Here is a 17,150-nt window from a genome sequence, read left to right on the forward strand (position 1 = left end):
AGTAGACCAAATTGGTACAATGTTTTTTTAAGATTTTTTTTTGATATGGACCATTTTTAAAGTATTTATTAAATTTGTTACAATACTGCTTCTGTTTTATGTTTTGGTTTTTTGGCCCAAGGTATGTGGGATCTCAGTTCCCTGACCAGGGATCGAACCCGCACCCCCTGGATTGGAAGGCGAAGTCTTAACCACTGGACCACCAGAGAAGTCACGGTACAATGCATTTTAATATTACAAAATACTTTTGAGAGCCATAATGATATACTGGTCGAAGTCTCCCACAATCATACTACACTGAAAATCTCTGATTAATGAACAGATTTCCCAGGTTCAACTGAGCTCATAATGGACCCATTTATACAACTGTACAGACCAGAATAATTTTGAAACCAGCTCTTATGCTGAGAAAATCATGGATGTTAATTTGAAATGTTTTGTTTCAGTAGTTTAATATAATAAATTTGAAGGGCTTTAATACTGTTTTTTTTTTTTAATTTATTTTTCGCTGCACTGGGTCTTTGTTGTTGCACAGGGGCTTTCTCTAGTTGCGGTGGCTTCTCTTGTTGCGGAGCACGGGCTCTAGGTGCGTGGGCTTCAGCAGCTGTGGCTCACAGGCTCTAGGGCGCAGGCTCCAGCAGTTGCGGCACATGGGCTTAGTTGCTCCGCGGCATGTGGGATCTTCCCGGACCAGGGCTCGAACCCGTGTCCCCTGCGCCCCGGCAGGCGGATTCTTAACCACCGTGCCACCAGGGAAGCCCCAATACTGTTTTAATAACAAGAACTTCAAGTTCATGTCTTAGAACACTCGGTATTTAATTAATTTAAAAACAATTATATTTTAAGATCACAAATGTGAACTACATCTAGGAAAACAATCAGCCCTAACTAGTCTACAACTTAATATGCAAAATAAAACCAACTAAAATTCATACATAAAAAGTTATACTTTATGATGGTGAATCAATTAATCTAGGGACAGATTTTTGAGGGATTCCATTTTACCTAGATTTTGCCCATTTTCACTAATTCTTAACATCTTGATCAACGAGTAGGCCAAAAGGTATAACAATCAATTTCAAATATAGTACCTTTCATAATTAAGTTTTGTTTTTTTTTTTTTTTGAGGTACGCGTGCCTCTCACTGTTGTGGCCTCTCCTGTTGCGGAGCACAGGCTCCGTACGCGCAGGCTCAGCGGCCATGGCTCACGGGCCCAGCCGCTCCGCGGCATGTGGGATCTTCCCAGACCAGGGCACGAACCCGTGTCCCCTGCATCGGCAGGCGGACTCTCAACCACTGCGCCACCAGGGAAGCCCCATAATTAAGTTTTTAATCTACTTACAGTAGAAATAAACTACTGCAATTTTTTAAATTGCCCTTTAGTTTAGTCACCAACTTAGAAGTTTTGACAAAGCAGTAAATATTAAGTACTTGATAGCTGGTAACAGTCACAGCTGTAGCTTTCCCTCACTGCTCTAATCACCTAGACTTTTATACTGCGGGTTTGGAAACCACTCACTTTATTTTCTTTTAATTATTATTATTTTTTTTTTGCGGTACGCGGGCCCCTCACTGCTGTGGCCTCTCCCGTTGTGGAGCACAGGCTCCAGACGCGCAGGCTCAGCGGCCATGGCTCATGGGCCCAGCCGCTCCGCGGCATGTGGGATCCTCCTGGACCGGGGCACGAACCCGTGTCCCCTGCATCGGCAGGCAGACTCTCAACCACTGCGCCACCAGGGAAGCCCGAAACCACTCACTTTATGTCTCCACAGGAGTCCCATGAATCAACACTACAACAAATTCCTGGCTGGCACATGAACAAAGGGCTGTGTGGGTAAACAGGTCTTATGTAACAGACATACCCACCCAGGGTTAGAACACAGGCTCTTTATTTCTCCAGGTCAGGGATTTCTCCTGCCAAATAAATGTTAAACCAATGAAGAAGATTTGCAGTATAAATTATGACTATTAAGTGATGCCAATATCGCATCTCTTGTCCAAAAACTTGTGAGCTTAAATGTTATACTGCTGGTAATATAACATGGTAATCTCAGTAACATTAGCACTCACTATCAACCAGGTCCTAGTTTACTCAATAGTAAAAAGAAGTCCCTGTATAAAACTCTCACCAGCAAAGACTGTTCTTTAAAACAATCATTGAAGTGCTCCAGGTTTCCGGGATTTTTTCCTTTTTATACTTTATACTCAAAGAAAAGCCAAAGCACCACGGGAGAAACTGAGTCTAAACAGTCAAGAACACAGCAAAAGTGAAGATGAGAACCTGAAAACAAAGGCCGGGCTGCCCTCTCCATTCCACAAGCCTCACAACAGGGCGGGGAAACTCAAGTCCCAATACAGTAAGTGACTTCTTAGGGCCAAATACCAAAGTGCAGAGGTAGGATTCAAAGCAGACAGTCCAAGTCAAAACCAAGGCTTTATTTAGTGCACCAAGTTACAAGGACAATGGAAAAACAAATGAGTTAATATGAATAACTAGAAATAAAAATCCTGACATGTAAAATGCTGCAAGAAAGTTCTCAGTGTAACATCTAAAACCCAAATCAATTTGTATACAATTTGTATTTGTATAAAAAGTACTGTGCTGACTCTCTGTATATGGTAATATTTCCACTTACACAATAATTTAATAGGCCTAGAGCCTACAACCAAGCACATTCCACCCAAAGAATCTGAACAATAAAATCGCTTCATTATTTTATAATTATAGACATTTGGAATTCTGTCCTAACAACACTTTAAGCTCCTTTCTTCCAGGAAGTTCAAAACAAATTTAGATGATTTCAATTAAAAAAAAAAAGGAGCAAGATTAGTGCTAATTTGCAAATGGCAACAAAATATGTATGTATTTTTTCAGGAAAAAGGATAATAATAGAACTCAATACTAATTCAAGCTTAATACCATAATCAAAATTTTAGAGGTTGTGAACCTCTTATTTTTTGGCTTGTTTTTTCCTTTTGCAGCCACTCATACAAACTCCTGGTAAAATGTCTGGAACCATGCTAAATTGAAAATCTCATTAATGCCCATCATTTGTTACCGACACCAACACCACTACCTCCTACTCACGAGACGGGACTCTTAGGAAAGCTTAACATTCCTACAGCGTAAGAACACATGTTTCTAGTTTAACAAACACTTCGTGGTTTTCCTGTCACTGTGAAAAATCAAGGGTTGTGTATTATTTTGAGGAGGAAAAAAAAAAAGTTACTGATTCAAACAATCTAAATAATAGGCAGGTACTAACAAAACTCAATTCAACAACCTTAATCCAACTGCTCAGCTAATCCAGGAGCCTCCTCTGCAGTAACTGAGGAAAGGTCATTGGACCTACACTGACACAGCCCCTTACCTGTCTTGGACAGTCTGGGTTGATGTATACACATCCTTGTAACCTTCCACCCTCTTGTTGCCCACTTCCCCAATCAGACCTAATTTTGCAAGGGGGAACCACGAACAAAATGAAACAGGGGATTTTATAGTCATTTATTTAAAAAAAGAATGCAGTAATAAAAGATTGGGCACTGGATACTATGCAAAGCATTCAAGTGATAAGAATTCTTCTGTTACCCAAAGGTACATATAAAGCGAGAATATTAGGTATTTCCTTTAGAAACTTAATGTCAAAAACAATGAATGATTTTCTAAAATCAATATTTCTGGCAGTTTATAGACAAAAAAGAAAAACATAGAAGCCCCAAAATATTTTCCATTCAGGTATCCTTTTATGAATAAGGCTTATTAAAATGTAAGTATTAATTTGATTACAGCCCAGTCATGCTGTTTGACTGTTGGGGCATTTGCACTGAAGAATTTAACACTGTCACCCTTCACTACTGGTTTTTAAGGCAAATCGAAGCCTATATTAGGGCTTCTCTGGTGGTGCAGTGGTTAAGAGTCTGCCTGCCAATGCAGGGGACACGGGTTCGAGCCCTGGTCCGGGAAGATCCCACATGCCACGGAGCAGCTAAGCCCATGTACCCCAACTGCTGAGCCTGCGCTCTAGAGCCCGTGAGCCACAACTACTGAGCCCACGTGCCACAACTACTGAAGCCCGCACGCCTAGAGTCCATGGTCCGCAACAAGAGAAGCCACTGCAATGAGAAGCCCGCACACACTGCAACGAAGAGTAGCCCCTGCTTGCCGCACCTAGAGAAAGCCTGCGCGCAGCAATGAAGACCCAACGCAGCCAAAAATAAATAATTTTTTTTTAAAAAGCCTGTATTAAAAAACTGTAATTTGAAGAAAGTTTAAGAAAAGCTTATTAGTTCTATTAAGAAGTACTATGAAAGTATTCTTGGGAAACAGTGGGACTTCTGAATTACCTTCACCGTATGTCAAACACCTAGCTTTTATTGTATTACAATACTAAATCCTTTTTCTCCAAAAAATTTAAACTTATAGAAATGAAAAGAACTATCCTCCCACCTGGTTTCACATTATGCCTGGAAACATTAACTTTGAGGAAAAGTAAAACCTACTTCCTTCGAAAGAGTTATCTGGGAGAAGAAAAAAACATTAGTTTTATTCTCAGCGTTTTTTGGTTGCATGATTTCAATGGCTTTTGTATTCTAATTTTGAAGAGACAGTATTTAACTAACCTCTATTTTAAATCCAAAAGCAAACCATTTTACAGGCCTGAAAACACAGATTATTCAAAATGTCTTGTCAAGTTAAACAAACATAGGTGTAAATATTTTTAATTTTAAAAATATAATATCAAATACTTAAACAAACAAAAATGTAAAGCTCTTGAGGCTCTAGGTAAACACGGCGTGTGCTCCTCTGTGGCGGCATCAGCTGGGCTGGCTGCTCTCGTTGTAAACATTCCTTGATGAGGCACTTTTTATAGATTATGGGTCACATTTTCTAATGAACTAAAATCTAAAATTCTGAGTTCTTAAATTTAAAAAGTGGAAGGGGAAAGGTGGTCAGGAAAAAAATCATAATTTGGTTGGGACTCAATTTAACACATTTTCAAGATGACCATGTAATGGTAGCAGTGGATAAGGGGACTCATGAGAAATGTCAGAAAAGACGCTGCTCAAGCAGAAAGCACAGAACGCAGGGATTCTCTGACTCAGCACTGGCTGCCTCCACACAGGGCCCAATTAATTAGGAGGGGCAACTGTTTCCTCATTTTGAAGGTTGTAATCCTATTGATTACATTAAAAATCATCACTGTTGCTTGCTTTACAAATTCCTATCATGTGTCTTTACTCCTCAGGTTAGTACAAGTTGTAATAATGCTATTGTATATATTACACAAAGATCTGTGGGGTTTAAAATAAGACAAGGAATAATAAAAATGTTTAATGTATAGAATACTGACATTAAACATAAACAGATAATTGTCACTAGTTATTTAACGAACTTTCTGAAATGCACTGCCTCATTGAAATTTCATCATTGAACTTATAAAAACATTAGCTACAATTACCCTTTAAATAGGAAACTGGAACAAATGGCAACATTAGAATAATTTGGTCTTTTGCCAAAGAACACTTCTTTGCTTCCCAAAAAAGAAAAAAGAGGAAACCAAAAGATTTCTCTCTTTTAATTATAAGTAATATAAAAGAGAACAGGAAGAATCAAAGAAAGAAGCCAAACAGAGAAATACAGCCCACGTGCTGTGAACAAAAAACAATATCCTCCAAGAAAGACTATTTGAAAGAACTGAAGTTTTGAGTTCACAATTATACGACTGGACAGAAATCTGTATGATAAACTAATGACACGGGTTCCTCAGTATCACACGGTAACAACCTCTGTCTCAAACAGCAAAGCAAATGGTGAAAAGGGTGACAGACAGTAAGAACAAAGTGGAGTTTCCACATCTGTGTCCACTAAATACCTGCATCCAAAACCAGTTTCGAAGAATAAAACCTCCTCAACAGTGGAGGAAAAGGTATATTTGTGTGCTAAACTGAAACTGAGCGCTTAGAGCCATCAAAGTAACACTTCCTGAGTGACTTCTCATCTGTCTGTAACAAGGTGCTGCTTCAGACGGAAAGGGACGCAGCCTCCAGTGTGTTAGTATTTGTGCTGTGTGTTTCTAAAATGTGAACCTTAATTCAAGGGCTTAAAGTAGTCAGAAATAACAGTAAAATAGTGAAGTAACTTTAAAAGTGCAGCAAAATCTTAGCCTATAACAACTTGGAAAGTATCTTGCTCCTCTCTTTATTTAAAAAGACGTTTGGGGACTTCCCTGGTGGTGCAGTAGTTGGGAATCTGCCTGCCAATGCAGGAGACATGGGTTTGAGCCCTGGTCCGGGAAGATCCCACATGCCATGGAGCAACTAAGCCCGTGCACCACAGCTACTGAGCCCACGTGCCACAGCTACTGAAGCCCACACGCCTAGAGCCCATGCTCCGCAACAAGAGAAGCCACCGCAATGAGAAGCCTGTGCACTGTGACGAAGAGTAGCCCCCGCTCGCTGCAAATAGAGAAAGCCCGCGTACAGCAACAATGACCCAACGCAGCCAAATAGATAAATAAATAAATAATAAATGTGTAAAAGAAAAAAAAAGATTGAACCCTGTTATAAACTATGGACTTAGGGGAAAAAAATAAACAAAAACACATCCTAAGTATCTAAAACAATTACCTGCCAATGTTCATAATTGATAAAGTACTCATCAAAAACATTTCTATTTAGTGAGATAAATTTTAGATAAATAATCCATTTTGTTAAACTACACTGCTGAAAATACAGATACATCCCAGTTTGGGGGCCCACGGGGCCGGCGGTACTTGCCTTGTAGTACCAGTCCTGGAACCGCCGGCAGCAGTCCTCGCTGCAGAAGTCCCTCACCACGCCGTCCAGCTCCTTCGTCGCACCCTTCTTACACAGCTGAGAGCAGTAGTTGCAAGTCACACACCTCAACCCTAAACGCCTTGCAAAATCCTGTTTGTACAACAGTTTGCAGCCTGAGAAATATAAGGTTTCATTATTAAAACAAAAACTCATTTTTGAGGTAAGAAAGAGTTTACAGGTCAAACAGAGTACCACTGGCTTTAGAAAGTGTTTATAAATTCACATATACAGTCCTCTTTCTCTCCTGATCAAAACTGTGAAATCTACTGTGATCAACACCAGCCTGTGAAAACTAAAACAGAACATGGAATATTACATTAGATATGGTGTGGGTTCAAATAATTCATGTTCTAAGACTTTCAAGTCTAGTAACACTTCAAAACTGTTGTACCTGCTCTGTGTAAATATACTCCAATATAATCCTGCTTAAGTATCACAAACACACCACAAATGGGCATTTTAGAGAAATGAAAAGTGGAGACTGTTGAGAGGCAATGAGCAAACTTAAAGATACATTCAGCTAAGCAGGCATTTTAGCTCAATTCTCTAGCCTTACCCATCTCTGTCACCCTAAAGGACCTTCAGGGAAGTAAAACTGGTTTAATGACTTGTCCAAAAACAGCATGTTGTTATTCTATTCTTTAAGCAAAACACCTCCTTTACCAACTATATAAATGCATTATTTTAACGGTCCTTACATTTAAATCTTATTTATTCCCTATGACATCTCTATAAAGGATTAAATAATCTTCATATGTCTACTCATGCTGTGTACTTAAGAATGACCTTCCACTCTAGTGTTGCTTCCACTTTTGTATCTACCAAAATACTACCCATCCTTTAATAGGGACTGCAACTGTTTCCTATGTAATTTACTTGGCAATTACTTATGAACTGTCCTTATGGCTTCTTTTCTCTTACTTTGAACTATATCTTAAAACATGTTTAATATTTTACCTTTATTAGCTTTATCTTTCTAACTAGGTTTTGATGGTAGTACCAGGTATTACATGTTTTGTTATTTCTGACAGGTTCCAGCAGAGAATTAGGTGCAGTTAGAGAAAGCACAAAATATATTATTAAACAGGAAAAAAATAGACGTCCTTTTTAACCTTTTATTGCCCAGAAAGTCCTTCCAATTGAAAATGATGTTCTTTAATGTCAATTATCTTTTTGTTGCAACTTGTCTTTCACTTTAGTAAGATCCACATAATCCAAATGCTATGTGCGCTAGCCCTCAGCACTAAGGCACTCTGCTTTGTGAATCACTGCACAAAAATTCAGGTAAAAGAGCTAAATTAAATTCAGAATCAATGTCTTTAATGCAACATTATGTCACTTTTCATTATAGCTACAATCTTAACAGTAAACGTGGTTACTTTTCATCTGGGGGACTGAGCCTACATGAATAGGAATGCCTGCTGTGATACAGCAGTACCCTCTTGCAGACAAGACCTCAAGTGTGAAATGCTTAATGTACAAACGGAGGCACTTGTTGAATGGACTAATAATCTTTTGATATTGCTGCCATTCCCTACTGCTTTTAGGATTTTCCAACCTTTTTCTTGCCTCTAACTAGCGGTAGAAATCGATAGAAAAAGTGGATCCAGGAAGAAGGGGAAAAAAAAAACAAAACTGGAAAATAATTGAAGAGGACAGCAGGTAGGAAAGCTGGGAGTCCAGTGCCTGGGGCCAAAGAAAGAACAGACAGTGAGAGCCACAGAGCAGAATAGGACATTTGGGGAAATGTAAAAATAGAAAAAGCCCAAAACCCTTAGCTACAATCCTGGCTCCTATCTCTGGAGAATCAGAATGAGAAACAAACTTCATTTTTCTAATCTGCCACCTGGCACCAAAGCAGCAAAAAGTATAAATGAGAGGAAAGAGAATTCCTGAATGTACTATAACAAAAGCCAGTGTCTCCCTGGCATCCCAAATTGAAAACCTAAAAGTCTTTTCTGCCTGTAGTAATGCCTCGTGTGATGTTCCTTCTGGTATACTGAATACCTCTGTAGACTAGGCAGTAAACGGGCAGGGAATGAAGCCAATGGAAAATAATTCTAATCCACTTGGAAAATCAACTTTCAGATCACAATCTGTCTGTTTAGAAATAACGTGGTATGATAATGCTTTTAGTTTATTCTCAAAGCTTCCTTGTAATGGAAAAACATGTTACCAAATTCTTAGAGGTAAAACACCCTGGGGCCCAGAGGTCTATAAATATATATAAAGTAGCAGTAGAAAAGCTAACTCAATTTTTTTTTCAGCTATACTAAAATAGTACCACTACTCTGAACATATGTAGTTACATATTTTGAAAATATTTTGGCAAAAAATTAATATTAAATATTAAAGAAAGTTATGAACAACACTGTATATGCACTTGCCTTCACTACAGAAAGGTCTCTTAACTCCAGAGAAATTCACTGTTTCGTGAAGAGTCTTCTCCTCTTGGCAGTATTCACAATACGTAACTATGCAGTGCAGCTTCTTATAGTCATCTGAACAAGTCCTGCTGCAGAACTGATGCACTTTGTTCTACACGCACAACAGGAACCTTGTAAGTATACGACATCCACCTCAAGAACAAGTGTAAGAAATACACAAGCCACTTTTACAGAAACAAAGTCAAATCGTTTACCTACTTAATGTTATAATCCCTAGTGATACATTTCCTATAGGCCACAGACACCCAGCTTAACTAATTCACTGCTGCATTTAGACATAGCTCCACAAAATTCAATACCATTAACTATCCTAAAATTACTCAGCGAAAGAATAAAAGTATACGTATCACTAAGACAAGATGGCAGTCTGGTGTTGCTAACAGAACTGGAGAAATGGGAAGAAAGCAATGGAAGATACAACATGGATAAGCTACAAAAAGATAAGAACTATGACAATCATACCATTTTCACTCAAAAACAAATATTCTTAAAAAAAAAAAAGAAATATTCTTTGTTGAGTACAGTCAAGCAGACTGGACCGCATTCCTACCACAGCTTAATAGTGACAGACCTACTATGGGTAAAGTATTCCACTGGGGGTCATCACACGGTGTGCGGCCAAGTGTGAGACTGAGTTGGTTCCCTTGAATAGAGCAAGGTTAGTAATTATTTAGTTATTTCTCCCGGCCCCAAATCCACAAGAGCCAGAGCTACTTCTCAAATATCCAGCCGACCAGGAAAGGGCGGCAGCTTTTCTTTTCCTATTTCTCCACTTCTGTTAGCAACACCAGACTACCATCTTGTCTTAGTGATACTTATACTTTTATTCTTTCACTGAGTAATTTTAGGGTAGTTAATGGTATTGAATTTTGTGGAGCTATGTCTAAATGCAGCAGTGAATTAGTTAAAATGGATGTCTGTGGCCTATAGGAAACGTATCGCTAAGGATTGTAACATTAAGTAGGTAAATGATTTAACTTTGTTTCTGTTTTTTCAGGGCCTTCAACATCCTTCCTGCTGTGATTTAAAGACGGTAACAGTCACTAAAACTCATAACTGGGTGCTGACAACAGTCTCAAAGAATGACTGGTTTAAATGCTCTTGAGACAGCACCAAACACAATTACAAAACTAAAAAATTTTCTAGGGACTAAATAATAAAATTTCAGATTTCCGAAGTACTTCAGAAATCATGTAGTCCAGTTCCGGGGATCACCTTCTGCCTAAGACTCAGATACTGAGGGATGTGCCAAGAGCCACTATTAAGTTTGGCTCAAGAGCAGCTGTTGTTAGCACTACATCTTGTACACCATTTATTACATACTCCATGCCCTTGAAAACATGGAAAGAAAGAATAGCCGAAGGTGAACACTGCTCAAGCAGCAGCATCCAGCCAGGGCCACCCTGCCCTATCCTCCTCCCACCCCCATCCATCCATCCATTCATTACTGCCCCCTTACTGAACCAAACATTAATGCTCAGAGTTTCTGCTATGGCAAAAAGACATGGCAAAGTAAATTAATAAACTGGTGAAGGAAAGAGTGATGAGAAAGGGAGAATAAAATTTATATTAGGATTCCTTTATTAAAACACAATTATAAAACTTTAAATGACAACATGGTAAACATAAGGCAATGTAAGATACTACAGTTAACAGACAATACTTATAAAGATGGGGGGTGGGGAAGGAGATAGGAACAACACTGCACAAACAAAAGACACCCCAGGTATGTGGCTAAAATGACGTTCTGTGCACTACTATGAACATAATATATTGTGGATATGACTTCAATAATTTTCTGTTTGACCTAAGAAAACCCAGATCCTTTCTTGGTGCTACTCCCACATAAAAAAAGCAAATAATCCAATCATCACAAAATCGGAAAAACTAATCCTTATCCACTAAGAAATAGGTTCTCAAATGGCAATGTCATAGTTACTATACCAGACTTTCATTTTAGCACTAGATAACATACATTAACAAAACAGGACTTGCCTCCCATTCCAGGATTTCTGGCTTTGAACAAAAGGAATTTTTGCAATAGTTGCACTTCAACTGAATATCACTTGGAGCTACAAACTGGCCGTTGGGAGATGACTGCATGCTGAGAGCCTAAAACAAAGCACAAAACACACCGAGTCTGAGGTGGATTTTAGAAGTTTTTTTTTGTGACGACCATCAAACATCAACGACGTCCAGGAAAATAGTACCTATCTTTCTTAAATACTTATTTCCTCAACGTATCAAATTACATTTCTGAATTTTGTCTTTAAAAATACTAGTATGCTAAGTTCATTTTATGAAATTGAAGTTCACTTTCTACCACATGATTACTACTAATTATTTAAAATAATACGGAAAAGGAAAAAAATCATAAAGTTCAATTATGATTTCTTCTTTAAGAAAATACAAGCAAATAGTGAGGTCAGTTCACCAAGTTCTGAACTAGTAAATAAACACAAAAGAACCTAGCTCCTAGTTCTGCCTCTAGTAGCTAATTTACTAATGATTTGTTGCATTATTGCCATCATTTTCATTCCAAGTCCAACCGGGAAAATAGCCTTTTTATACTTTTTATACTTGTTTTTAAACAAAGTTGGGGGGGTAAGCTTTACAGACTGGTATTGATGCCAGAAATTTATTTTAGTTTTATTACATTTTTAAGAGTTAAAACGATTTACAGAGTAGAAAAAGATATAAGCATACGTGGGCTTTAAGAGTTTTGTTCTGGGACTTCCCTGGTGATCCAGTGATCGGGACTCGCGCTTCCACTGCTGATGGCCTGGGTTCAGTCCCTGGTGGGGGAGCCAGGCAGCGCGCCCGGCAGGGGGTGGGGGTGGGGTGGGGGCGCTCGCGGGGAATTTGTTCTAACCTGAGTGATGAGTATGCTGACATTGAATTATCACTCTTTAATCCATATTACACACAGTCTGTTGAATGTATGAAATAGTACAAAATTTTTCAAGGCAGCAATGGAGGGAGAAAAAAACCTTTAACATTTTAAAACTTCGATAAACATCATACAACACAATGAGAATTTGTGAAAAGAATGAAAACACGCATACTTAAGACTGTAACTACCAGGTGAATGAATTATTAAAAAAAAATAAAACCCAGCAACAATACCCTTAGTGTTTCCAAAAGACTGAAGTCCGTTAAAGTTAATTATCCTTTCACAACAAATGAAATGTTATCCTATTATCTTACTATGAAATGGAAAAACATCTAAGGAAGACACAAAACTTCACGATCTACGGTTTGCTTTAAGATAAAGAAAAAATGCTGCTCTTCTATGTGTCAGCTTTGTACTTTCGCGCAGTCACAGAGTGACGAGGCTGCCCTACAGGCTTATCTTGGATGCATTCCTCCGAAGTAAGAGTCTAAACTGTTTCTTTAAAATATACAATGTACATACACAAATGTTCTTATCAAATGATGGGCAATACAAGTTTCAATTAAATGAAAAAAGTAGTTAAAACATTTTCAATTAACATTTCAGTTTACCCAACATCAAAATGGAAGAAAGTTAAAAATCTGACAAACAGCAAAGACACTGTCCTCCTCTCCCATAATTAATCCTTAGTCCTTAATTTCTATTTTGAGAAGAACCAACAAGTCGAAAGCAATGTTTACCACTCTCAGGACGTATCAGTGGCCACATCCCAACTTCCAAAAGAAAAGTTTAATCTTGAATGTGGTTAATTACCTAAGCTCAGGCAAGGTATAACTATTAACAAAAACAACATTCCCCTGGCTGAATTCAAACTACCTCAATTTAAGGTAGTTAAGAGACCGCATTTTCAATTTAAATCAATTAACTAGAGCACAGTGCCTGCAACACAGTACAACTGTTGGATGAATGAACTCAATCCACCCTGAAATTTCATACACATCAGGTAAACCACTTAACTCATGCTGAATCCCCAACTACTCCACCTCACTGGTCAACCAGCTTACATCTGAACACATCCAGCAGTCCTGTCCTGAGACTATCCATACTCCAGCTCTGACAACTATGTCAGAGAGCTCTTCTTTACACTGACCGAAACGGAAAATGTCTCCCCGAAGCTGATCTTGAATGAAACGAAGGCCGACCAGGACAAGTCCAATCTCCAGTCCCACAGCAAGTTTCTAATACATGAAGAAAACGTGCACGCTTGTCACTTCCGGGATAAGTGTACCTACATCCTCCATCCACTTAACATAAAACAGAACCCGTAAAAGTCAGATGCTACTCAAACCATCTGCTAAGAAACAACTGCACGGCAGGCACTGAGCTCAATGACACTATGTGAAAATGAATCAAGATAAACCTCATTCAAAATGGGGCCAGGAAGCTGGGCGGCTAACTTCAGACCAGCAGGAGGAGAGCTGCCTGCTTGCCCAGCAACCCAGCAGCAACCCAGCGATGAGCAGCCCCACTTGGGACACTGGCCCTCCTCCAGCTACCCCGGGCTCAAATCTCGCCCTTCAGTCTCCATACTTGCCTGTGGTGCCGCCTCCTCGGCTACTCTGAATCAACTCGATTTTGCTGGCTAGACTACTTACCCTTTTGTTTTAAAGGTTGATAGCTAAAATTTACTTTCCTTCCAAGTCTGTATCATAAATAACAATTAAGAAGTCAATTTCGAGCATCTGTGCTAAGTAGAGGGCTGGTGAAGCTACCTCTGCTCTGACTCCAGAATCTCTACCCTCCAATTTGACCCTCAACAAAATATGTAAAAATCAGCACATTGAATAAAGATGAAGTATATTACACCGCTAATTTTCTTTGTGTATTTTATTGGAAGCATTAGGCAAAGTAAATAACAAACCTGGAATTTAGCCACACAATTGGAATTGCAAAAGTTATACAGTTTTCCATCAGGCATTGTGGCTTGATACTGAGGTAAAGAGTTTCGCTTACAAAAATGGCAAATAATTCCCAAACCTAGGAGAGAAAAAGTACATATCTGATTTTTTATAACATAATCAAAGTTTTTTTAAAAAAAAATCTTAACTGACCTGAGAATAGTTTAATGAAACTTTATGTAAATATTATTTTATTAATTTCTGAGATTATTTGCACCTTAAAAAAATACTGTCATAAAAGAAGACTCTGATACTATCTCTAAAACATACACAGATACATGAAACGATCTCAGTTTTAGATAATGTTTGGATGGAAAAACAATTTTAGTTAGGAACACAGACATGGACAGAACTTCACCAATAATTTAAAAATTAAATGATCAAAACCATTAAGGTTTGCACTAAGAAAGTTTAGTGTGGTAATAAAAATAAACCAATTATGCAGTTAAAAGTGAGCATAAAATGAAAGTCAGAGGAGAAAGAGTAGTTAACAAATTATTAATGTTACTGAAGTTTTTTAACTTTCCAAATACCTGAGACTTACTTTGTGATTTTGCATATTTTGTCTTGTGACTGTTCATGCAAGCAGTTGAACAGTAAGGCTCCATATACCCATTAGGACCTATACACTGAGTCATATCAAAAAACCGGCACTGTGTTCGGCAGCCAGTACAAGTGGTCAGTTTTCCATATTTCTAAAATTTGAAACATAAAAAGAAAATTAAAAATTTAACTAGAACAAAATATTGTACTTTTCATTATACTTTTTCTCTCTGCAAAACAATTCTGTTCATCTCTCATCAGGCTTAGTGGGTCAGAAGTCTTCATCTGATGCAAAGTGTTAACTGCAATGCAGCTATATTAGGGTCAAACAAAACCATGATCTAAGCTAAGTCTCCTTCAAAAACAGTGGTTTGCCCTATTAATTAAATAGAATCCTTACATATAAGTAGAAACTGAAGATGTAAGAAAGGCACGGTGTTTTCTGTTCACAATGATGACACACCTCCTTGTCATGCAACAGAAGAAATTAAATGAACCTACAAAATATAAGTCCTAATAATCAAACAACTACCCTCCTTCAGAGCTGAGCTGCTAATGTCCCAAACACTCTGACACTTCTCTTAAAACTGATTTAACACCTTTCTACTACATTTAAAACCTCGTTCAACCAAAATAAAATATAAAAACTTTAACATTTTTTTAATTTAAAAAAATTTCATTCAAAATGATTTTTGGTTATTAAAGTTAATAATTAGTCAATAGGTAATAATAAAGTCAATCGTATCAAAGGTGAATATTGCCAACCCTGATGTAATTCAGAGAATGAGGTAAAACCAAAGGAGGAAAGGCCAAAGGAGGTGCAGCTTGGAAATTACTAGACAAGAGCAGTATCACTGAAATATAGACAGTCTTACAAAAATACAATTCAGAGGAACTGGTGTGTTTGCATTTAAAAATTAACTTGATAGTCACAATTAGAAATCAAACAAAAGTAAAAGCAAGCCTTTAAGTGCAACTTGTATTTGATTTTTTTCCTGAACTGTAACAGAACTGTCGTAATCAGTTAAATCAAATATCACATGTCACGATGCAAAGTAATCGTACAGTCAGTCCTCCGCATTCGTAGACGCAAGGTCATTTTATAGAAGGGACTTGAGCATCCGTCTTTCCACATGATGTTTAGATTACTTCACGCATCTTCGCACCCAACACCACCTAGTACAATATGATGACATAAGAAGTGCTCAACGTTCCATGGATGGATGAATAATAGATGTCAGGGAAGACGACAATCAGGCCAAAAATAACAAAAAAATGAGTAAACTGCATGGATAAATTTCACAAATGTCACAGGATTTGAGAAAATAAAATAAGAAATTGAAGGTAAAAACATTAGCCAAAAACAACATCAACACCAAAAAAAGAAAAAACCTTCTCAGCATACAATTAATATAAAAGTCATGAGAAAACACAGCTGTTTCCATGCCAGGAACGCGTGTTCTATCCCTAGTGGTTCCTTATTTACTTAAACATCACCCAAAGGAAGCCGTAAGTTTTACTTTTCAAAGTGGAAACCAACTCATTCTTCAAGCTCTGATATGCTCAGAAAAAAAGAAAAGAGAAGAAAAACCAAAAAGAAAAACTTATCAATAGCAAAAGGATACTAACACGGAAAAAATAAGAATAACTGCAAACCTATTAAGTCTGATTATGACTCTCCCAATGTTCAGGACAGTAGAGGAGAAGGCTGTTGTTTTGTTTGGAAGGACAACATGTTTTCCTGGGGCCTAATATAATAATTTAAATTTTATTTATATAGGAAGAAGTATCAAGGAAAACACATAAATAAAACAAAGAAAAATAAAAGAATGTTTAGAATCTGGCACCACAGTACAAATGAGGAACACTAAAAATATCAGGACACCTGCCATTGCATCACAGAGTTACAGAGAGAAAAATAAAGCAGCTCCCAGCAGATGGATGTGAGACCTCCACAGAGCAGCATCTATGAAGAATTCTTTTACAGATATAAATGAGGTCCAATCATCCATTCTAATCTTGCACTAGATTTTTTAACTTATTAGAAATATCCTTCAACTTGACAATGATTTTACTGCCAGAATGGTTAAGTAATTAGTAAGTTTTAAGACGTACCCATAAAAAGTAGACCAGTTGATCTGGGTCAAGTAAGCAAGAAGCTAAGCAACTGGTCCCCACTGAGAAATAGTTTTGTGTGAAACTAAGAAAAACAGAATCATTAACACTGAAAACACTTTAACAGCCACTTTCACAGTTGCCACTACTTCAACAACAAAAAGGCCCATCTAACGGGAGAGTATTAGCAAAAAAGATATATGCTGTCATGCCACGTTTTCTCTGCTTCCTATGTAAACAACGTAATCATATTTAAATTTCATGCACCCCATAAATATGCACTGAGTGATTTAAGGAACAAAATTAAGTGGAACAAATTCACAATTATTATATTCCCCATTCAGGCACGGGAAGAA

The 17,150-nt window shown here is 37.8% G+C and overlaps 1 protein-coding gene across 12 annotated transcripts in view; it reads right to left on the bottom strand.

Annotated features, from left to right (window-relative positions):
* The window catches only part of ZMYM2 (zinc finger MYM-type containing 2), an 89,508-nt gene that overhangs the window by 21,707 nt on the left and 50,651 nt on the right, over positions 1 to 17,150 (bottom strand). For 7 of the 12 annotated variants that reach the window (XM_089899780.1, XM_089899777.1, XM_089899776.1 and 4 more), the window contains 6 exons: positions 14,681 to 14,831; positions 14,100 to 14,215; positions 13,243 to 13,416; positions 11,281 to 11,397; positions 9,226 to 9,376; positions 6,779 to 6,951 (listed from right to left, as the gene is read on the bottom strand). In XM_089899780.1, coding sequence (XP_089755906.1) covers positions 6,779 to 6,951; positions 9,226 to 9,376; positions 11,281 to 11,397; positions 13,243 to 13,416; positions 14,100 to 14,215; positions 14,681 to 14,831 — 882 coding nt within the window. The remainder of the gene's footprint in view (positions 1 to 6,778; positions 6,952 to 9,225; positions 9,377 to 11,280; positions 11,398 to 13,242; positions 13,417 to 14,099; positions 14,216 to 14,680; positions 14,832 to 17,150) is intronic. The other 5 variants (XM_089899782.1, XM_089899785.1, XM_089899783.1 and 2 more) reach the window with 1 other exon arrangement.

Source organism: Delphinapterus leucas, chromosome 18, assembly GCF_059928025.1.
Source record: "Delphinapterus leucas isolate spDelLeu-1000000601 "Yukka" chromosome 18, BTC_Dleu_Yukka2, whole genome shotgun sequence".
NCBI lineage: Eukaryota > Metazoa > Chordata > Mammalia > Artiodactyla > Monodontidae > Delphinapterus > Delphinapterus leucas.